The 23,164-nt window shown below is 40.6% G+C and overlaps 2 protein-coding genes across 3 annotated transcripts; both read right to left on the reverse strand.

Moving 5' to 3' along the window:
* Positions 1-210: 210 nt before the first annotated feature.
* LOC144649825 (uncharacterized) lies at positions 211-7,207 on the reverse strand. The gene is made up of 3 exons (XM_078509424.1): positions 3,467-7,207; positions 2,804-2,980; positions 211-1,559 (listed from the first exon to the last, which is right to left on the reverse strand). Exons 1-3 carry the CDS (start codon positions 6,511-6,513, stop codon positions 1,046-1,048), a joined length of 3,738 nt encoding a protein of 1,245 aa, XP_078365550.1. The 5' UTR covers positions 6,514-7,207; the 3' UTR covers positions 211-1,045.
* A 1,841-nt stretch (positions 7,208-9,048) lies between these two features.
* LOC144651670 (uncharacterized) lies at positions 9,049-19,176 on the reverse strand. 2 transcript variants are annotated; one of them, XR_013570361.1, is made up of 3 exons: positions 17,119-19,176; positions 9,727-11,364; positions 9,049-9,660 (listed from the first exon to the last, which is right to left on the reverse strand). XR_013570361.1 is itself a non-coding variant. In XM_078511621.1 (2 exons), the coding sequence occupies exons 1-2, from the start codon at positions 18,804-18,806 to the stop codon at positions 10,725-10,727; spliced, it is 2,328 nt and encodes a 775-aa protein (XP_078367747.1). In that variant the 5' UTR covers positions 18,807-19,176; the 3' UTR covers positions 9,049-10,724. The 2 variants fall into 2 exon arrangements, 1 of the variants encoding a protein (XP_078367747.1); XM_078511621.1 differs by having other exon boundaries at positions 9,049-11,364.
* Between the last annotated feature and the right edge of the window lie 3,988 nt (positions 19,177-23,164).

Here is a 23,164-nt window from a genome sequence, read left to right on the forward strand (position 1 = left end):
ATAAGACAGGTTGCATAAATTATTCTCTAAAAGCTCACAAAGGAACATTACTATGCTTAATAAGGCTGTCTACCCAAAATATCATTTGGTCATATCTTTCATGCTTTACGCTTTTCACAGGGTCAACGTTTCTTCAATTAGGTGTATTCATTATTTGTGAAGACATATAATGGACGATAATCTTTTTTAAAACCATATAATATTTTATTTCAATCAACGATAAAGCGAATATTTGTACATTAAATACTTTGCATCTGTATGAGATTTCATAAAGTAATACATATATTAATTTTTGTCAATTTGCGGCGTTTATAAAGCATACTTTTAATTTGTTTGTAAACTTAATCGATAATACAATAATCACTCATTTCATAAAATAATGACAACAATAATCATCAATCGATCAATCGATCATCAATCGATCGATCCTTCGATCAATTTATCAGCAATCATTTAATCAATCAATCAATCAATCAATCAATGCTAACTTGCCTTCGTATTGGCCCTCTTAGTTTTTGTTAACTACACCTGGGAATAACATTACTTGGAGACTGACCTTGCAGTCGGGTAACAACAGTAAAAACTTTTTCAGTCGAAGTACTGTATTTAGAAACCTATTTAAACCCGTTGTTTGCATTTGATTAGTTGCTAGGCAGCGTGCAATGTGTCCGTCACGCGAACTGATGTGACAACTGCATGTCTTTGTTTTGAGATCTCGCGCAATTTGTTGCTAAGTATTGGAAACGCTTAGGTACGTCACATAATTTTTCCTCCCAACCAGCGTTTGTTGGAGGGAAAAAAGATTGGGTGACGGGTCAAAATAATCTTGGCGTCAGGAGAATTCAACAAAACTAACAAAACTAACCTCAAAAGGTGTTTGGTGACTGTTTGGTATCCTTTAAAAGAATCTTAACTCGTTTTGCTAAGAAAGAGCTGAACGGTTAAAATGATCACAGGTATACCAGCCTATGTCAGGGCGTGGTAAGCCTGTTACTTAAACCTCGTGTGTCTCCCAGGCCGTACGATCGATCCCAACCCCACTCAGTCATTTCTTTTTGTATGTCCTGTGAAATTTTCTCATCGCTTTCTTCCGAAGCATCTCCTCCTGCTCCAAAGCTTCTTGATCCTTCTTTCGCAGCCATTCCTCGTACTTCCTAGCAGTCTGCAACTGTCGCGCATGGTCGTTGTCATCTCTATGTTGTTCGCTCCTTGCTGCATGTGCAGACATCGGCCTTGTCCTTTCCATGGTTTCTTTTTGGTCAAGCCACTCGGTGAAGGTCATCCGGGCATTTCTGTGCCAAGCAGACTGCGTATGCGTGCTCTTCTTCTCGTTCCACGCAACGCGTGTATCGACACGCGTGTCGACCCCCGTTTCCACGCACGTATCTTTGTTGTCGAGTTTTCCATGATTTATGCTTTCCCCTCTTTCAGTTTCTTCCTCGCTACCGTCAGGAATGGAGCCAGACCGCCTTTTTGTTCTCCATTCGTTCCAAGGTAAGTTTTCACGAGGCTGCCCGCGCAGTTTTAATCTTGCGCGAAGTTGCGGACTTATCTGGAAGCTGTGAAAATTACACGGGAAAATAATGTCAGTGACATGTTTGGTTAAACATAATGATTCAGCATTTGGAAGTATGACAAATAAAAGCATGAATACAACGATTCTATGGGAATCCCAGTCAAATAAGACTACAACCCTGGTCAATACCATTGGGACGCTAATTGAATGCAATAGCTTGTCAAAATGACGCATCCCACCCCCTCTCCCCTGGTACAATGTTGACGTAAGGCATACAAATCGTTTTATCACAATCAACATTGCTTGGCAGAAAGGTGGGGGGCGGGTGGACAACTGAAATAGTCTGTTTAAACAAGATAGTCAAGCTTGCTCTCAGAACTAGGTTAGGACTATATTAGCGAAGTGTGTTTTTGCGCCAGGTTTTATTAACATGTGTTGCAAGACGTTTTGCTACTTGGTTAAAGACTTAACGATCAAATGCAATGACTTACAGAGAAATATCTTCCTTATTTTCAGTTTGTGATAATGAATTTCACACCGGACACATATTTTAAGAGTAACTCACATCGAAGAACAAACAATTTTGTTAGAACACAAAGTCCTCGCTACTTCCTGTCGTTGAGCAATAGAGGTGGAGGCTCTGGGAACGATGTTGAGTGACACGTGATAGTCTTGCGTGCGACACGTGCACTTGATCTAAAGTTCGCTATCAGCTATTTATCGGGTACTATTGTCTGTTATAGTTCACCACTAAATTTTCTCCGATTCTGATTGGTTTAAATTGAACACGTGACGCGATAGTGCCCTTCCGCCGGAGGGCACTATCAGCCCATAGTGCCCTCCCGAGAAAAATGCCCGGATCGATAGTGCCCGCCCGTGACTTTTTTTTTGTAAACAAGCGTGCCTGCAGACAAAAAACCCCAACCAAATTCACTGCATTTCGTGGGTTTCTTGTCTGGTTTTGTTTCGTTTGTTAAATTTCGGCTTTCAATTGAGTTTTTTATTCTGAAAAGTAAAAATAATTCACGATGCTCGCTTTTGTACGTGCGCGCGGAAGAAAATTTAGTGGTGAACAATAAAGACAATAGAGTGTTTCTGTCTCGGAACTATCGGTCTGATAGTTCCCCTTGGAAATTTGATGTTCTTAAAACTAGCATATTAGCCCTCGAAGCTTCGCTTCTCGGGCTACTATTTGTTTTAAGAACATCAAATTTCCGCGGGGCAACTATCAGCCGATAGTTCCTCGACAGAAACACTCTATTGTTAAAGTAGAATGCAGCGACTTACCCCTGTTCGTCCAATTCATCCACTTGTATGGAGGATCTCCTCGTTCGTGTTATTGCATTATTCTGTGTCGGGCTAAACGTGTTGTTTGGAACACTTTTTCTTCTCTGTCTCATTGGGACACTTTTAGCGCGGGCTGCTGCGGGATGAGGACTATTGCTTTCTTCTTCACTCCGTGCCCTATTAAAAAAGAATTCGAGGTAAAACAGGATCTTTATAAGAAGATCTTGTGGAAAATAATTATCGACAATTCAAACTAGTTTAGCTCTGTGTCACTTTTCATCCTTTGAATCTACCTGGAAATCTAGACAGATGTATAAGATAACAGATTTAACTGATTCTAAAGCCAACCTTAAGAGCAGTGAAATAACTGAAACCTTAACTCGATTAATGCTTTTCAAACTTAAACGTCTGTGAATGAAAACTCCTTGTTTGTGACCACTCGAACGAAAGCCAAGTGTATGACAATTCAAATGAAAGCTGTTGAAAGGTACTTTTCAGAACTGTTTATTGTGCTGTACAAAGTGGTCCTAACCTTTAAGCCTGTGAATGAGACCCTAGTGTATGACCATTCAAATGAAAGCACTCTTTTACGTGGCTGTGTTTTGATTTCGATGGTTTAAATTTGGCAACCAGATTGGGGAGATGAATGCCCTTTACCCTTACCTTGGTCTCGCTGAGAACATCTCTCCAGATGACACTGAATCCTCACTGCACATTGATCCAGAACGAGACCTGCCAACCGGAGGATGAGGAGCGATTCCCGGTGATTTCATTTCGCCACTCACAGCTCCAGCAGCGGGCACGTGATTAGGCACGTGGGAATCGCGTGAATCTGAGCTCACGAAAGTACCGCTGTCCTCTATTTTGATGAGTGGCAATTTTATCGTTTTGTCTGGTAAAACAGGTAGGCGTCTTCTCCTCTGTGTTTTTGCCATGCGGCTGATGGGCGCGACTGTCTCTTGGATCACGTTTTGCTCGTTGTCGCTAACGTCCGATTCATCTCCACTCAAATACGACCGGTTATTTCGTTGGTCTCTCTTTGCACGGGCCTCCAGTAAAGGGCCAGTATTGGAACATTTCTGCGAGGTCCTAATGGAGACCCTTTCTTTTGATTGCTCTGCTACTGGTGAATGCGAAAGTGGTTCAGGCGTTTCCTTATCTTCTGTATAATGTTCTTTCATTGAAACATCGCTACTAGGCGTAACAGCTGAGATGCCATACGAAACACTTTTATGGCCGACAGAAACAGCAATAACATCGTTTACACCGTCTGAAGGCGGCTCTTCCGCTCGTTTTTCTTGGCTTGCGGTTTCTAGGCCAGCGTTTTCACCTTCGTCCTCATTCTCTTTCCTGTTCGCTGCCATTAGTTTGAAAATGTTCGGTCTTTCAGTTGCAGAACGCCTCCTTCTCTGTTCCACGAAGACCTGTTTTCTGAGCAAAGCCCTCCTTTGAATCTTCGGAGAATGACCCGTGTCTGATTCATCTCCCGACAAAGCAGCTGCCGCGGTCTCCTGGGCTTGATCCTGCCACAGTTGTAGCACATATCTTGCCGAAATGGGAGACTCTTCTTCATTGCAATTCTTAGCGGATGACCCCCTTCCCTTGGATTCCACTGCAATCGTCCCTCCTTCTCTAGGTTCCACAGCGGACAGCCATTCTTCCTTAGATTCCAAAGCGGTCGTCCCTCCTTTCCTAGGTTCTATAGCACTCGACCCTTCTTCCTTGGGCTCCGCAGCATTCGACCCTTCTTCCTTGGGCTCCGCAGCATTCGACCCTTCTTCCTTGGGCTCCGCAGCATTCGACCCTTCTTTTTTGGATTCCACAGCACTCGACCCTTCATTTGATTCCACAGGGGTTGCTTCCTCGTCCCTTTCTTCACGGTTAGCTAAAAGTTCCTCGACGTTTGGTCTTGCTGCAATCGATCTTCGCCTCCTTTGCTCTACAATCGACTTCTTCCTTAGCTGAGCTCTTCGAAGAGGTTTCGGAGAATGACACTGGGTGTCGGCGTTGGGATCTGATGAAGAGGTGGCTGTTGGCAAGACAGCTTGATCTTTCCATACATCCAGGACATCATTCGCCGTGATTGCACTGCACTGTTTCTCGGGTGACTCGTTGGCGAGTCCCTCGCGAGTTTGTTCGTTATCACGTGACTCATTCGCGAGTCCTTCGCTATGTCGCGACTGGTTCGCCAACCCTTCACTATCACGTGACTCGTCCCCAAGCCCTTCACTACTCTGTCTGCTGAGCGCATCCGAACTCATCGCCAAAAGCTGTTCTAAATTCGGCCTTTCCGTTGTAGACTTCTTTCGCCGATGTTCCATAATACTCTGCTTTCGAAGCTGGGCTCGCCTCGGTGGTTTTGGCGAGCGGCTGGACTCTGCATCGCGGTCCTCAGATCGGTCAGCGGACGGTATTGACACATTAGTGACGTCATCCGGCTCGTTCGCGTGTTGATTTGACTCCTGTTTTGTTGTTGTTTCTATCGGAGGCGTTTTCTCTTGTGTAAACAAATCCTCATTCCAAAGTATTTCCTTGACGTGATTCGCATCTTTTCTAATGCTTTGATTATTACTGCTGTAATAACCGGTGTCACTTTTTTGTGCACACCCTTGTTCGGCGGAGCTTAAGTTGTTAACATTTGCATTGATCCCTCGCTCATCTGGCTTAGAAGAATTGTCCAAACTGACACCCAACGAGTTTTGACCCGTTGCGGCGTCGTAGTCCTCGATGTTTACTTTCGTAACCGAAGTAAAACATTTAGCAGACTTCTCCGCATTAAAAAAATTGGTTTCTGTATAGTTCGTTCTCGTCTTTTCCCCTGGCCGTTCATCTGAATCGAGATCCAGCTCTCGGAATTGGGTATTAATGTTTTCATCCGGTTGAAAGCGGCTCTCATCGCCATTGTTGGAGTCATTATCCGCGCTAACCGCATCTGAATTGTTATTGTTTCTCTCGAGGTCGTCCCAGTAACGATTAGAAGAGCCGGAATTTTTAGTTTCGCGCCGGTGGAGCTCGAGATAAACGTTCAAGAACTTCACAATATCTCCCGCTTCACCATACAGTTTTATGGCCATTTTTACCGGAGTTTCACCCGTGTTATCGGGAGCTTCTAACAAAGCGTTGCCCCCATTCATCAGAATATTTGCCACGCAGCTTGTACTCCCACCAGAAACTGCAGCGTGAAGCAAATTTCTTCCACTCAGCTTAGTCTTACTGTGTAGGTTCATGTTTCTTCCCGCAAACGCCGCGAACATAAGGTTGTGATTTCCCTTCACTGCCCCGATGAACGCCGCTGTGAAGCTTCGTTCTTCGCGCGAAACCTGGCTCATTTTGACGTAGATTCTCTTTCGCACTTGTTGCGTGTCGCCTTTGTAACACGTGGATACAAATTTTTGCCACCATTGAGGGACTGTTACTCTTAATGTGCAACCGTCTGATATCTCGAGACTTGAAACTGTGTCATCATTACACAGATCTCTACTTTGGAGTTTTATAACCTGTAGGTCGGACGGAATGCCACAAAAGAGCTCGCAGTCAATTTTGATACTCTTTATCATTGTATTGTCTCCCACGCTTATCTGAAACGTCTTTCCCTCTGGCGTTAAAATGTCAATAGTTCTGTTTCTACAAGCGTTCTCGTCGGCTTTGTTGCCTGTATCACCGTCCATAATGTTTATCTGCTCACTTTTATCTACTTTGGAACAAACCATTGATGTGGTCTAGAAGAAAACTTCACCGATCATTAACCGCAGTAGTGTCTTTGAAGAGTTTGTGGTGAGTTTAATCTATCGAGGCTTCAATCCTCGTGGCATGCCCATGTTTTGTGGATGTCTAAGCCGCTATTCTTGTACCAAAGGCATCAAAAAGTTCCTGCTTCAATGCAACCAGACGAAAACTGAGATGCTGTCTGAACTCTAGATCTTTGTTCCCCCCAGGTGTCGCTAAATAGCAGTTTAACAACTTGCTAATAACTTTAACACTGTCGGTGCGAAGCAGCGATCGATTAGGCGATAAGAAAATTAGTTCCTGTACACTGTGAACGATGCCTTGAAATATTGTCTTGTAATGGTTTCAGAGATGTACTTCCTTTGCACGGTTACGTTGTTAAGAATGTTTCTCGTCTTTAAATATTTCTAGACGATTCGCAGAGGCAGGTCTTGCCCTGTAGTCTTGATCCTCTGATAAACAAATCGACTTGTAGATGTTCGTTAAACGGCACGCACTAATGTTATTAATCGTGATTGATTCTGGATTGCTTCACCAATTAAATATAAGTTTTACGTATAGACTCACTCTGATATTGCTTCGGTACGGTTGCGTGATTCGGTATGCAGAGCATTCACCAAGAATCGTGTGAAATACTTGTGAACTATTCATTAGAGATAATTTCACTGATCCGCGACATTTATTCAAAAGCCAAAACAGTTTTCGAAGCTAATATACAATCTATTGTTCGTCGTGACAATGAGTGACAACAAAGCTGCCCTAAGTGACACGCGCATTGTGCTAAACACACTACGCATCGCTAAAATAGATCGAATAAGAGTGAACATTACGCACCAACGGCGAAAACAAGATTGTTCAAAGAAAAAACAGTGCAAACATTGCGTTTGCTTTCTTCAACGGAAACGTAGGTGGGCAGTTTATAAACAGCTTAAAAACCAAAATCACTTATAACACACCGCAGTAGACTTTTTATTATTGTTTTTCTTTACATTTCCGTAGGATTATTTTTGTTTCTCAATTAGAATTCATTACGCCATTTCCGACAAGTTTTCATGTACGTCAGCAAAATATTATTCCACTCTTTTTGATTAAAAAGAAAGCAGTTTTCTTCTCTCACGTTTTTCATCAACAACGCTCAGTGAAAAATACTTCAGTCTTTTTGCTTGCATAAGAATGCGGAGGAAATTAATAAAGAATAGTGCGCTGCCATTTCTAGTTTATTTTTTCTGAGTAAAATTCTCCCTGCTTTCTTTCAAGAAGAAGGATAAATACAGTTTTTGACGAACAGTTCATTACCATCAAAAAATTTGTTTGAGTTGTTGCTGGCAATTTTATGATTTTAAATGGATATTAGGGAGTACTTTTTCGTAGACTTCATCGAATGGACGACGCCAAAGTCCTTAAACAATGTCAAAACACCGGTTTGCCTTTTTACACGAAGAGAAACGAAAAATTCTGGTCACGTTGCAAACTGTTATTTTTACTTCTCAGGAATTCACGTCAGAACCGTCTTCAAATAGACTGTCACAAAGTTGACGTGTTGAAGGTCACGACATTCAGTACACCCTGTTACAGCTTAAATGAGGCGTGAAGTGTCGCGTGAAGTCTTTGCCTTCACTTTAACAATTTCGTGCTCTAATTAATTTCGTGAATTTCATAAATTTCATAAATTTGGAGGATAGAAAAATGTTTTCAACCTTTAAATTTTATGAGTAATCAATGGAAACATGTCACTGCTCGACACTAGTATGGTCGCCCAAGCGTGTAAAGCTAACATCGCTCACTTCTGCTCGAAACAGAAGAACGCTGACATTAGCGCACGCAGGATGACAACTGAAAAAAAATCTCCCCCTGTCCGTACCTAATTTCATTAAGTTATCATGTTTTTTGATCGAACATTAGGCGTTTTGCCAATGTTTTGATTTGGAGCATTTGTTTTGGATCAGAACTGTCATCCCTCCAAGACAGCTAAAGCTACAGCTGTTAATAAACCACATGATGTCTTGGTCCCTAACGAATGCACAATCACGTTCGATCTACGCTCCATTGCCCGCGAAACAAAGGCCTAAAATGTGTAGCTTTTTGTTCCTGAACGATAAGCGTGACTTAAATCAGCTGTTCGTGGGCATAAAAGCATATATCCATCGTGATCCATTTTGAAGCGCAGATCTCAACAATATTTTCATCTTTTTAAAGGCTTTTTATATCCGGGGTAAAACCTTGCTGAACCTTTTGACAAGGCCCCGTCCCGTCCCTCCCCTCCCCTCCCCTCCCTGCGCTTAAAGGCTTAAAGCGCGGGAAAAGTCGCGTGAGTGGTACGATGTTGGTTTGACGTGTGGCCGTCTAAGCGGTCTAGTGCAAATGGCTTAAATGGAAAGGCAAATACACTGTTCAAAGCCTTTCCATTTTCTCAACAGTAAAAGAACACGCGGTTTCAACGATTTGAGAAAATAGAGAGACTAAAAAAATTTCTAAACCAAAGGAAGGCAGTAGCCAAAAACAAAGTTAGCAAAAGACGGTTCTCTTGATTTGAAACATCAGTTTATTCAAGTCTGTCTGAATCTAACCTTGTCATTTCCAAATTACATTGCTGATTCAGCCGAGAGCGTGCAGAATATACTTCTAGCTAGTACTGAAACCATGAAATATTTTACATAGTAAGTCTACCTACATTAATGTATTTTTGGAGCAATCTTTTTATGTACAACTGATTTCGAAAACGTGTTGTGTGATTAGAATAAATAAGCTAACTAGAAATACAATCACACTATTCTAGTAAGTAATTTCTACTTTCTTGGAAATAATATAGCTTTTCAATTTGATTCGTTTTTTCTAAATTAAGCGTACGCTATCTACAAGCTCAAAATACAGGCTAGGCTACGTTGGACTATTCCAGGTGACTATCTCTATTTATACCATGCCATAGAAAATACAGCCAATCAGAATACAGGAAAGCCGTTGTATATTCGACGGTATTCAACCCAACCTTCCCATCGTGCGCTGCGATCTTATTCTCGCTGAAATTTAGTAAGCGTATTTTCTATGGCATGGTATAAAATAGTTACACAACACTTTCTCGTGGTATACTATGGAATATCCCACTTGTCACTTGTATTTTCTTCGTATACACACTCGCCTAAAGGCTCGTGTGTATACCGAGAAAATACAGTGATCGTGGATATTCCATAGTATACCACTCGAAAGCGTTGCATAACTAGTATGTATCAACAGTATGTCATGGCATATCTTGCTCTGTAAAACTTGCTTTTTAAGCTAAGGGAAACACAAAACAATAGTTACTTATGGAAGTGAAAAAACAAAAAGTTTAGGCTAAATTATTAAAGCTTGCAATTTCATAAAGAAATCAAAAAAGTTTTATCTTCGCATTTCATGGCCTAACCTTGGAGTGGTTGTCTGTGACTCCTGAAAGTATTAGTTCGGGGGTTCTACAATATTTCCTAATTTTGTATCCATCTAGATTTAATACGAAGTAATTTCAGCCAAAAATATAAAACACAGTAACGATAAATAAAGTTATATTAATCGCCGCACGAAAAGGCTATGCAACCGAGTCTAGCAACCGTACGAATCAGTGGTCATTTCTATAACAGTTTGGTCATTTCTGAATATCAGAAAGCTTGTGGTTTTAATTTACTATAGGTCGTAGAATTTTCGTGTTCTTGTTGCACTTACCCCTTCTCACACGACATTAACTAAACGTACTAAAATACTTAAAACGAAGACGAAGCCTCAGAGCTGTTTTTAACCGACTGGTGCTAAACTAGAACATTCAGAACGCGACGTAAACTGACACATACATTTCAACCTCGATTTAACTAACCTCTATATAACGAAGTCTTCGGTATAACGAACGATATTCTTCATCCCAGTAAAATGTATGGAAAAGTCCCTTGGCCCTTTGTTATATCGAGGTTCCACTGTATGTAACCCGCGGTTGTAAGCGCGGGAAAAAGTCACGTGCGCCAAACTTTTGTTTTAATCTGATTGGCTGAAATATACCTTCTTCACTGTGATTGGTAGACACGCGTTGCACGAGTGTTTTATAAAGCCAATTAGAGAACAAGGCACAAAGCCAAGACCTTGCAAATACATAATTTCTTTAGAAAAAATCACAAGACGACCACTCTGTTTTACATTTCAGTAAACGCAACCTAACCTATACCTACAGCGGAAGTTACTTTAAACTTGTAAATCTATGTTTGTTTATTCCTGCTGGTCGTTGCTCCACAGGCAAGCTTTGCGTTCGACCCAGCAAATGTTTATTGTTTTTCTTCATCTCGTCTTGCTCCTCCCACTTCTTTTTCATAAGTTCATGTTGTTGTTTAGCGAGTTGTTCCCTTTTCTCTTCCATTACCAAAGCGTCCCGTTCTTTCTGCATCAGCCATTTGTTGTACTCTGCTTGGGACATTCTCCTTCGCTGGTGCTTCTTGTCCTGCTGTTGTTTTTGTTGGTCTTCTATTCCTTTTTCCCTTTCTTTCTCTCTTTCGATTTCTCGTTGCTTATCTTCCATCCACTCCTCGAATGACTTCCCCTTGAGTTGCTTAGCTTGTTTTTCGTTCGTCTTCGCGGCTTCCTGCGCCTTTGCAAAGAGACTTCTCAAGTGATTGAGCTCTTTTTCGGAGACCCATTGTTGAAACGACATCCTCCGCGAGTTGTTGGCGTCCAGCGCGGGCTCTTGGTTCAAAGGTTGCAGTGATTCCTTTCTGACTGCAATCCACGCATTCCAGGGCCGGTCTAGTCGTTCCTCTTCGTCCATGTCTTTGAAACCGCTTTGATTTCTGAGGGATTCTGCAAGGCTTGCCTCACAAATCGATCTGCAAGACAAAAAACAAAATAGGAATTAAAGGTCGCGGATTTTAGCCAAATTTAGGCATGGCAAATAGCCATCAAATACGGTAAGTATAAAAATAACCGCTTAAAACGGTCCAGGAACTCTTTAATAACACAGCAAATACAAAAAAAAGGAACGGATGGCCAAAAGTGAGGAATCATGAAACGGATTGCGAAATGGGTTTTTGAAATACTGTTGGGCTGAACCGACAGTTTTCAAAGTTAATCTCGTTTGCTTGTAACTTTAAATTATCACGCCCGGGAGACACATTTGGTTGTAATGAAAGTATGGTTTTGCGTTTTAGATCCATAAAAGTAGAAAGAAAAGCGAGGGGAAACCAAATAAAATAAACTTAACTCCGCAGCCGTGACACAGTCCCTTTAACGTTTCAGTATAGGAAATGTTTTTGCTTCGTCGGTTGTCACGCAAGTAAATCACTTGTAAAATGATGGCAAACCAAGTACAGAAAAATACACATTTCGATTCATTTTTAAATTCAAAATAAAAAGCATTTTTTACAGGTGAAGGCTGCAAACTAAAAGAACATCAGGGGCCCCTCTCTAAGACATACCTAATAAAACAGGAAGGCTTCTTTTCGAGTCAGAATTCAAGGTCTTGCTATTTCCAAGTTGAAAGAAATGCGCTTGATTCGGGGAGCGTATACTGTATAACATATTCACTGAAACTATTTGACAAGCATCCAGGTGTACTACTAGAATCATGGGATTGGACAAGTGGCTAAAGTGGCATGTCCTTTGTGTAAAGCAGATTAAGGTGTTGTCGTGAAACTCGATCGCAATGATCTGTTGAAATCTCAGAGATGAAAGGTTTAATTCTACATGGACCCGCTGCGCGAGAACTTTACCACCGTGTGAACATCTTTCCAATTAGCAGACACATCCTAAGGTCAATTGTTTTTAATCGTGAGATAAAATCACTTTTAATTTTCTTGGGCGGTTTTGCCAGCGATGACCTCGCGAATGTTTTACTGGTTAAATTAAAACGCACCTAGCCTCCAAAGCAACATAGATTTAAGATATAGTCATCAAGCTGAAATGAAATGAACCTTTCAAATTCCATATTCTGTAATGAAAAAACTGCACTAACTTTAGTTGACTGGCCCTCTTTGGGTTGTTTACCAATCTATCAGAATTATGACGGTTGGAATCCACGGCAGATAACTAAATTAAAGCCGGTAAACTGAATTGGCTACATTAAGATTAGAGTTATTAAATTAGCGGCACAATACACATAGGAAATCTATGAATAAGACGGTGGTAATTAGATAAACGATCACCGTTTCAAAAACACTACAGATACCGTATCACGTTGTTGCATGGACCGCCACAAATAGCCAACAATTAAAAACTACTTTATAAACAATCAATCAAAAACGAAGTTATCAATAAATATTTACTACATTAAATGGCTCTCACATTTTGAAAAGCATTTTCACGCAGAATCTTTCGTTGTGGGACACGTTCAAAGAAGCCCAACAAAACAGACTTTACTAAATGACAAGTTATCTCTTCGACTTATGCATTACTTTTCCACTATTCATATCCGTTTCCTTATCATTGTTGAGGCGTACACAACTCATTTATGCATTTACAAATTACTGATCAATCAGTTTACATTTTCACGATTGTTCCGTTAGTTTGTGACGTCATTTGGCACCCATCCTTCCCGCTAAAGGTCGCTTGTTCTTTAGCGTAATTCCATCGTGTCAAACATTCCAGAATCGTTTAATATTCTCGAGTGTTTTTAGCCGCACACAGTCAAAAAACCAGGCGAATTTTCAGCAAAAAACATTTGGGGGGCATTGATTGAAAAACAAGTTTGATTTGAACAGAAGTGACAAGTATTCAAAACCGTAATGGGCAACAAATGTTCAATAAAATTGCTCAGTCAAAACTGCCGATGGCATTACTGTACTGAAGAAACCCCTGATCGCTGTATTATTGTAATGACATGAGATTGCCAAACGATTCATGGCTTTAATATCAAGAATACCATCGTTGTTTGCTTGCATATTTTCGTTTAAGATGATTCGGCCTTGCAAAAGTTATTAAACTACAGAAATGTAGTACAGAGTCATTCATTTTCGTTATCTTGACGTTTTGCCTTGAAAAAACTGATAGCCGAGAATCAGCTGTTTTTATCTAGGCACTTCAAGACTTACCAATGATTATAATTATCTCGAGGTCATGTCGTGAGAGTGTTTGCTAATCGGAGTTAAGTACGTTTACTTCAATCGTGGAACACGCTATTAAGGAAAACTCTGTTAAATTTTCTTAGGTACCGTGATGTCTTTACAAAGAGGAAATTGATATCAATTTATAAGAAGTTGCGTCGTGTTAACAACAGCGAGAACAAAACTAACGCGCTTTCGACATCAACCCAAACTGATCAATAATGTTTTTCGTTCTTTTTTTGTTCTCAGTATAACTCAAACGATCGTGTCAAAATCGACCAATTTTTCAGGCTTCGGGTACTAGAAAAGGCATAGCGATAAAATTCTGTCGAATACTTCACTTTCAGTCCAAAAACTCCCATCTACGTTGTGTTTTAAGTCCCAAAGAAGAACTATTTGTCACGCTTTCTTTCTTGTTTGAGGAATGTTATGCCTATTCTCGTCGTTAAATCCTACACTCAGTTATCGCAAAATCTCATTAACTCACAGTTATATCGTTTTCTCACAGCGTCACGTTTTCAAGGCTCTAGACCACCTGTACAAGATCCCCCGGAAAGCCTTACCTTATTTTAACCGGGTTTGCGGTAGAAGATCCGTTTACCCGGTGAATGCTGATCGACCTCCACTGAACACAAGCGCAAATGATTAACTACACACTGTATTCAAACTAATAAAACTGACGCTTTTAAATTGCATTCATGTGCAAGCAAAGCTAATCTTTAACTACACAGAGGTATTACATGTGAAAATTTTAATTTGTGTTATGTGGATTCAGACCTTTGGCGCCGTCATTCAATTTTACACTACTTGTGACATGCAGTTAAAAGCCTTGAAAAACAATGTTTGCTGTTTCTTTTGCCAGTACTGTTTTGAGTGGAGTGGAACGCTTTTAGATAAACTATTGTAGAATTTCTAGCGTTTTCGACAAAAGTTTACGTTTGTTTTGATAACATTACCGCAATGTGTAGAATTAGACGCCCATTCGGTCAAGAGAAAGACTTGAAAACAAAGAATGGTTTTTGAAATCCGGATGTTGTGGAAGATTTCTTATAGAATTATTCCGACCGCGCAAGAAATTACAAAGAAAAACAAAATTATTCCACTCACGCTCTCTGATTGGCCCGGTTCCTGTTTTCATCACGGGAGCGGAAACACCGCTTAGTCTTCTTATTAACTCAAATGACGGAAGAAAAAAGAAAACTACAGTCCTTATTTGAACTAAGGCTGTAAAACTGCTAAACTTGGAAGTTTCCAATTGTTTTTCAGCTCAATTCTCGAGAGTTTAAGTACGTTTTCACTGCAAGTGGCAACACAAGAATTAAGTTGACACAACAATTATGTCAGAGTGACTTTTCGTGAAAGTTTGATTACAAATTACTTTAATTTTTAATGACATACTATTACGTAAACAGGGTTGGAATGCGAGCAGTGCAAACGTACTGTAGTTCATACCATTTTCATCAAAGTACTAGCAAAGCAACTATTTGTAATGTTTTTTAGCTTAAATGTACGTTTAAGAAGTAGTGTTCTTCAGTGTACGTGATTCAAAATCGAGAGAAAAAAGAACTTTTGACATTTAGTTTGAACAAGTCGACAGGTCGAGGAAATTACAACAGCTTATAGTACAATGCCGCAGAACTTGTCCCCTCCCCTCCTCCCCCAGGTTTGTTCTGTAGACTGAAGTTGAAAACAACTAGAGAGGAGGTCAAAGATATTTTTTCTTGTAAAAAGAGAAAAAAAAAACACTCACAAAAGACACAAGACAATAGTATTCCAAAGTCAACAAGGAAAACACATTGTGAGTGCATGGGTAACTTCAGTAGTCGTCACTAATCTCTGCGGTAATGTATTCACACTTTAATTTGCGTAAAATTTCAATTTGTTCGGCTAGTCGTAGGTGGATTGACTCAACAGCCGGACTCTACGAAATGGCGGTCGACAAACAAGGTGTGATCGCAGGCTATCACTTGAATTAAAAAGAACTTTTGTTATCGATTGAATGAATTAGCATCCCGTGTAGCCAAAATAACATAAACAATCTTTGATTAATTCTCTTCGAGTTATTAAAAAGTTCTTTCAAGCGGAAACGTGCTAGGATGTTTTTGTTTTGCGATTGGTAAAGGTTTACATCTTTTCAAGACGAATGTTTTACAAAACTTTGTCATGTTACTGTAATTTTGTGATGAAATCGATACCACTCATTTTTAAGGGCTGGACAAAGTTCGCAGAAGAATGCTTTGAAAGAACATAAGATGTAATTAAATTCACATGTCCAAACAAATAATCTCGCACTCGTGTACACATTACAAAAATTACACTGAAAACACGATCTTGTGTAAAAAGACAACTCGCCAGGTTTTGGTCGCGGGAAATAACAACAAGAACCTGATACAAGTATTTCCCTGCTTACGTTAATGCTGTTTAATATAAGCATTAAACAGGAGAAAATATTCAAAAATTGACTTTGATGAGTTGTTCCAACCGTCTGAATATTGAAGAGGGTTGTAGGTCAGGTTATTTTAGGTTTAAAACTCATGTCAAAATCATCCAAATGAAAAATCAAAATGATTGTTCTGTGTGATAGAAAAACACAAAACGAAAATTGTTAGCCAAAACTGGCCAGTAAGAAAAAAGATTCCAAAATTCTTATCAAACAGCTTAACTTCTGTTAGTGCACAGTTTTAGTTTTGGAAACGGAAAAAGGTACACACACAAAATCAAAACAATGTAAATGTGGTCTTAAATTACCCATAGTCGAAAAACCCTTTTTGTTCTCATGCGGCTGAAATGTAATTGAATTACTATTTTTTTTGTAGCTCGTATTTTCAAAGAAATGACACAATTGGCACAAACATTGTGTGACTGAGAGTACAAGGTTTATGAAACCAGATTGAGCTGGTACAGCGACAATAGGGCAAAATTTATTGGCCAATATTTCAAATAGCAGAGCTAGTCTTCTTCAGGGCCAGTAAGGTTTATGTTATAACGAGCTATCCTTAAAGATATCATGTAGGACAACCGTCTCATTTCGCAGCTTACTTAAACGCGAGAATTTCGCAACTGCTTAAACTTTGTTACAGTGTCATTTTATAACTCGACTTAGTTCCGTATCTTAAGTAGATCATGATTATTACAGATTAATCGGTTACTTTCTCTGTTCTGTATCTCAACTATTCTAATTTCGCAATCGGGAATATAATCTTTAGCGTGCTCTAATCGTGTAAACACTATAGCCTGTTTACTCCGTCAACTTCGTATTGTTTACAAAGCGACTCTAACTCGAGAGAACTTGACAAATGCTTTGAGAGCGGATGGAAGCACGCAACTGTAACAAAAGCAAACCTAAGGTGTTTACGAGTCACCGAAGGTCCGTTTGATGAAGTTATGTAGGTTTTTTCACTCTAGATGGCTGGCAAATTGAATTCCTGGCATACTACTCAGTATAGCAAGAACTTGCCAGTTCCCGTTTGTAGCTAAGGGTCAATAAAGAAAGGCAGGGGCCACGCATACGAACCTAATACTGATAGCTTAACATGTACATACCTTGCTTTGCTTCTTCTGTATATTATGGGAGAGCTTGTTGGTGCTTTGCTATCGCCATGAAGATCAGCTGTAAGAACAGCGTCCCTCCTTCCTGTTCGCGGGAATCTCACGCCATTCGTCCTACTTAGAGCTGCGACCGGTTCGGAGCCGCGTCTTCGATCCAGCGCAAATTGAGCTCGCGCAAATTGAGGTGACACCGGCGAGATGCCGCCAGCAGCAGGCTTCGCTGAAGGCTTGAACAACAATCTTGGGCTTTGTGGAGAACCAGGCGCGCTCTTCGTGACCAATTCATCGGGTGTTTCGTCTGACGGACTCGTCCGCAATCGCTGCTTCAACGCGGGAGAGTTTGGCGTGCTGTTTGTTCGGACAACCGCTTGTTTCATTCTTCTCAGCTGTAAAGTAGACGCGGACGAACTCAGTGCGTTTCCTCCCCGCGTTTGGACTTCTAACGGAGGAAGGTGATTTTCATTTTCGTCTACTTCCTCCTCCTCAAGGTAGATCCTTGGGCAGTGCGCTGTGCGCGCGCTCTTTGGCCTTCGCGGATCAGCTTCCTTAAATCTTCGTTGAAGCAAGTGTTGATTGGATTGCACATTGAGAGTTTGCGGTCTGCTCAGCCTCGGAGAAACCCTGCATGATTCGTCCGAGCTTTCCGAGGAGCTCGGGCTAGTTTTGCGCACTTGTTGAGGGCTGTGGTTTTTACCCTTAGCTAAGCCATTTTGTTGATTTACACCAATTTGCGATTTTGACGGATTTGGGGGCGGCTCCTGCTGGGATCTCGAGTCTCCAACAAAACTCAAGCCCTCGTCACACTCTGTGATCACTAATTCTCCGTCCTCGAAGCCAACATTTTCCGTCTCACTTTCGCTCTTGCGCTGTGCTTCGCTGGCGGAAATGTTCTCTTTTGAAGGGTTTGTCTCCTCCGCGGAGTCATCTGACTCCGCTGACTCGCACTCTTCGCTCAGATCGATCCCAGATTCGGTGGAATTGCGCTCCTCTCGTTCACCCTTCTCATTGTACATAAATTTATAAAGCAATCTTTCCGCCTCGTGATGATTTAATCGCCGCGCAATATCAATCGGAGTCTCTCTATTGGTGTCAAGCATTGTTAAGATTTCTTTCGATGGTTTGATCAAATGTTTGGCCACGAACTCCACGCAGTTTGCGCTCCCACTTGCCGCCGCAGCGTGAAAAAGATTTCTACCCGCCTCAGTTGCAGCGTGGTGGTCAAACTGAATGTCTAGAGTTTTGAGTCTCTCGAGCAATTTTTCATGGCCTCGGCAGCATGCGATGAAAAAGCCGACGAACATTCTCTCCTCTTTGCTGATCTGTTGCATAGGTAGCTTAGCCCTTATGCAAACGTTCTCGATTTCATTATTCAAGGAAACGCAAATAAACTTGTTCCACCACACGGGTACTTGAACAACTATCACAACATCTCCGGCGATCGATTTAATAGTGTCTTTTAGTGGCGACCAGTCGTTTAACTCCTCGGCTGGATTTTCCAACGCGTTGAGTTGTTGAAGATTACAGGGGATCCCGAACTGCAGCTCGAAGCTCACCTTCAGATCGCGCACAGTTGAGTCGAGTTTATCGCCAACCGCAATCTTTTCCGTTGAGCCATTTGGCAACTCAATTATAACCGCTTGGTTATCGCTCTCTGAAGACTGCGCAGCAAGATGATTTGTCATTTTTGCTTCAAAATGATGTGCCTTTTTCCGTCGTTAACTCTTGAAGAAATATTGCTCAACTGACTCCTATGTTGTGTGTGATTACATTGGGTCAGAACGGCACGTACTGGTAAAAACTTGTGTAAGGCACACCGCCTTTGTATACACTCGCGTATTTATGCCCTGTTGACAGTTCAACCTTCTTTATATAAGACCGCGCGAGTAACGTCACTATGAAGTGTGACAATGATATAATATTCCGCTCTGGTTTCCGGTGGTTACTTAGGTCAATCCCTGACACAAAATTGTTTATAATGAGCATGCACTCCCCACTTCCGAACCAGATAGTGAGGTTTTGTCTAGGCCGGTCACTTTGTCAGTCTTGAACTGTGTATCGCCAACAAAATTCTGCTTTTGGTGGATTGACTAAATTCAAGCGCAGCTTGGGCACTTGGGCTGGGTTTGATTAAAAAATTATCTACGTGAGTAATTAGCGATTACGGTTCACTAAAGACGTCAGATATTTATTGTTTCCTCTTATTTTTATTGGAAACCCCGCAGTGATCAGATATCAAAACATATCAGACTTGGAGGTCACGAATACCAACAACTGGACAGAGTTCAGATATCTTCAAGTGCCAAGGTTTCTTGTTCTGACATGGTATTTATTTTACGCTCGTGCTGTCTTATCAACTTCGGTCTGGTTTTTAATTCTTAGAAGTTTGTGGCAATAGATTCTGTTCCCTCTGAAAAGTAAAAAAATATTGAGCCCTACACTGAATACATTGTTTATTTCACGTCATCCTCAACGTTCGTGCTTTAGCACGGATGACAAGATCTTTTCATTCATTCTGTTCTTTAAAAAAACGCCAATTAAAGAAGCTTAAAAAAGCGGGATTTAATCCGGGTCTTAAGTGATTCTCCAATTATCTTTTTAACGTGATACAAACGATTTGACCTTAACTCTGTCACGAATTTAGTTCTTTCAAAGTTTAAAATCCATCGTTTTCACACTTTCATGATTTCTTTATCCATAACATCCATAACTATGCTTTATCTTATCTCAGTTTGTTTAGCAATGGGATTTAGCAGATTCCGTCAGCTTGTCTTGTTTGAAAAGGGATGACGTCAACCCGTTATGGAAGTATCAATATAAGTAATCCAAGAAAATTATAGGTGGGCATGCAAGAGTTTATTAGCCACAACTTGGTTAATCCTTCTTTTATAAAAAAAATCTTTTGAATGAACCGTTTCTCTAGAACGTGTATTGACTTGACTAATTGACCAGTTTTAATAGCACGTAGCAGACCTCAACAGCATCAAACTCACGCTAAAAACACGTTGTGCGGTCCTATATAAAACGGAACACAGTTCTTTGCTGTCCAAACGAATGCACGCACGTTTCACACGAGAAATCCAACACGAATACTTTCACGGTTATCAACTTAAAGGAATAATTTTTCTTTATTTTAAACAAACAATAATTTTATTATTTCGACGGTATGACGTCGAAGTGGAATTCTTTTTGGCACAGACGAAATGTAACAGAATAATACAAAGACCATTTTTCAGTGTTACTGAAGGTAGCTAGGGCGTACCTTTACAACGAAGACTGGTCGGAAATAGCAAGTAGACAGTCTTGTCATTGAACTTGTTTTTCACACTATCTCGGTTTGCTTTATCGTTTTGAGATAACAAGAATATTTACAGAAAGTATGCTACACGTTTTGACCACAGAGAGAAAATCTGATATGACATACAACACGGCAATATCTCTACAGTTGACAATTTTTATCGTGTTCCGGTCACTTATGCCTTGTGTTGTAATATATGTTGATATTGTATGGGAAATATCAGATTAAAATCATTCTTAGCAATTAATAAAAGCTTAAAAGTCGGTCTTTGCAATTTGGAGAATGTTTCCCGAGTTCTTGAGTTCTTATTGTTGCTGCTTAAAAACTACGACAAATTGTTACCATTTCTTTTTCTTTTTTAACAACAACAACTACAACGTTCACTCCAGATCTGATATTGACTGCATAACTTGTTTAATGAACGATTATTAATAAAATAAGTGACATGAACCAGAATTAAAACCAATCAATGGGCGTTTTATAATCAGGAACACTTGTAAAAAGTTGCTTAAAATCGACTACAACAGTGTTTAATTGCAGGATATTAAGGGAATTAAAGAGGCAGCATTGAACTTTACTTTCTAATGGCTTCCTAGTAGAAAAGGCAAAATACGTGACTAATAGTTTAAAAACTATAAATGGCAGTCATATAAATAACTAGTACTACCAAGGTCAAAACAACAATGAATAATAAAAATATTGACATTTAGGATATAAGACAGTGTATTTAGCCCCCATTTCCCAACGGACTTGGCACGATTATGACATGAATTAAACCAGGAGGCTTTAAAAAGGAAACACAAACGAAGGGGCCATATTGCGACTCCTCAGTGGTTCGTTCGGTCTTCAAGAGACATTTACTCTAGACAAATTAGCTTTTAAAATATGCGAAGTCAGTAAATGTGATCCCGAAGGCACTGGAAGTGCAAGATTTACTTTCTAGCTGAAGCCGGTAATTCCTGTCAGAAAAACAATCCCAGTTGTAACGGAAAACTGACGGGAAAGGTACACACGATTTGATCTGTATTTTATCAAAAGCGCGTGCAATTAAGACACATTATTAAACACGAAAAAAAGACTTTTTTTGTTTACTTAATATCGATTTGCATCCGTTGACAACAAAAGTCGACAGGATAGATTAAAGTGAGACGAAGTGGAACAAATCTCTTCGTGTTGTTGTTTTGCAAACCTAAAACTATTCTGATCAGATACTTTCTGGCAAACCCCTAACCCTGCTCCAGAATTATTTACTGTTCATTTTAGTATCGTCTTTCCAGTCTTCTTTATACGATTCACATACTTTGAAACTGTACGCGCGATACTTATTTACCTATCAGTTGATATCAATCAATATTGCCTCGGGGCTTGTTACGGCCCATGACCGTACGTGACAAAGAGAAACTAACTGAAGACGTGCACTCGGACACATCTACCAAGGAATATTTTTATTGTAAATGTTTTTCAGTTTATCATCGTCTAGTCTTAACGTTAATATTGCTATATTTCTACGTCGAAACCTCGTCAGAGGTCTGCATGTTCCCGCAAAACACCCCATTTACAGCTTCTCATTTTAGACACCGGACCTCGTTTTACAACCACTTCAGTGTAGTCTGTACAAGGCTGCGTGGGTTTATCATACGTAAACAAATGATAGTCGCAGGGGGGAGAGGGTTCTTATTTGCGACTGCACGTGGGTGTTTTCCAGGGGGGTTTACCCCGTTAGTCTGTAATCATGGTATCTTGCCCTTTTTTGTACTTTTTAAGAGCGGTTAGCAATATTTCATTCTCTGTTTGGTTGTCCAAAATGAGGCAAACACATCAAAGTTATGCGGGGCTTAGGATGGACAAGGACTTTTTATACTCCAAAGGTCCCCCTTCCACATAATTTCACTGTTAATTGATAACAGATGACAAATGAGCCAAAACTCTTATTAATTGACACATCATGCCGCAACCTCCCCGCCAACAAAACCAGCTACTGTTTTAATTAAATGGTCGAAAATTTGACCAAGAAACCTGATAAGAAACGTGAGCTGGCATTTATAAATCGAGCTCCCCGTCGACACCCTTGACAATGTATCACACTTTACTGCGAAGTATCTCTCTTACCCTTACCAGCCTTATGTTAGCCTTACTGTCTCTTATGCTAGCCTACGAGCAGGCTCCCGATGGACGAGCGAAGCGAGCCGAGAAGGACCTGGGGGAGGAAGAAAAGAGGCGGAATGGTGACTTCTATTCTTTCTCAACAAGCTCTTCCTCCCGTCCCACCCTTCCCTCGAGCTCCTTTTTCTTCCCGCTTTTTTTCGCCCCATCCTAGACCGGAGAGCCTGCTCACAGGCTACTTTTATGCTCACCGTCACAAAACCATGACGTCATTAGTGGAAAGAGTCCACCAGGGTACTATGCAGGACTCCTACTCTTTGTTGGTCGGATTCGAAGGAGCATAAACTTTTCACGGCCTCAAATTTATAATATCCGATTTTAATTTTATTTTAACACCAGCCAACAAATAATTATGAACGTAATATGAGGTAATTCCCTCAAAGCAGGGCCTCGAAGGGATAATCCGTAACGACTTACTGGATAAAAATAATTCTCCCCTCCAACAAAATGCTAGTTTTTGGACTTGTCGAACGAGAAGTTTACTTACTTCATTCCATCCCCTTCCCCCTAAGTAGTTTTACATACCCCGCCGTTGGCAGCAAATACACCGTAATGACGTCATATATCTAGACTCGTCACCTG

This window comes from Oculina patagonica, chromosome 4, assembly GCF_052425735.1.
Source record: "Oculina patagonica isolate OP01 chromosome 4, crgOcupat, whole genome shotgun sequence".
Taxonomy (NCBI): domain Eukaryota; kingdom Metazoa; phylum Cnidaria; class Anthozoa; order Scleractinia; family Oculinidae; genus Oculina; species Oculina patagonica.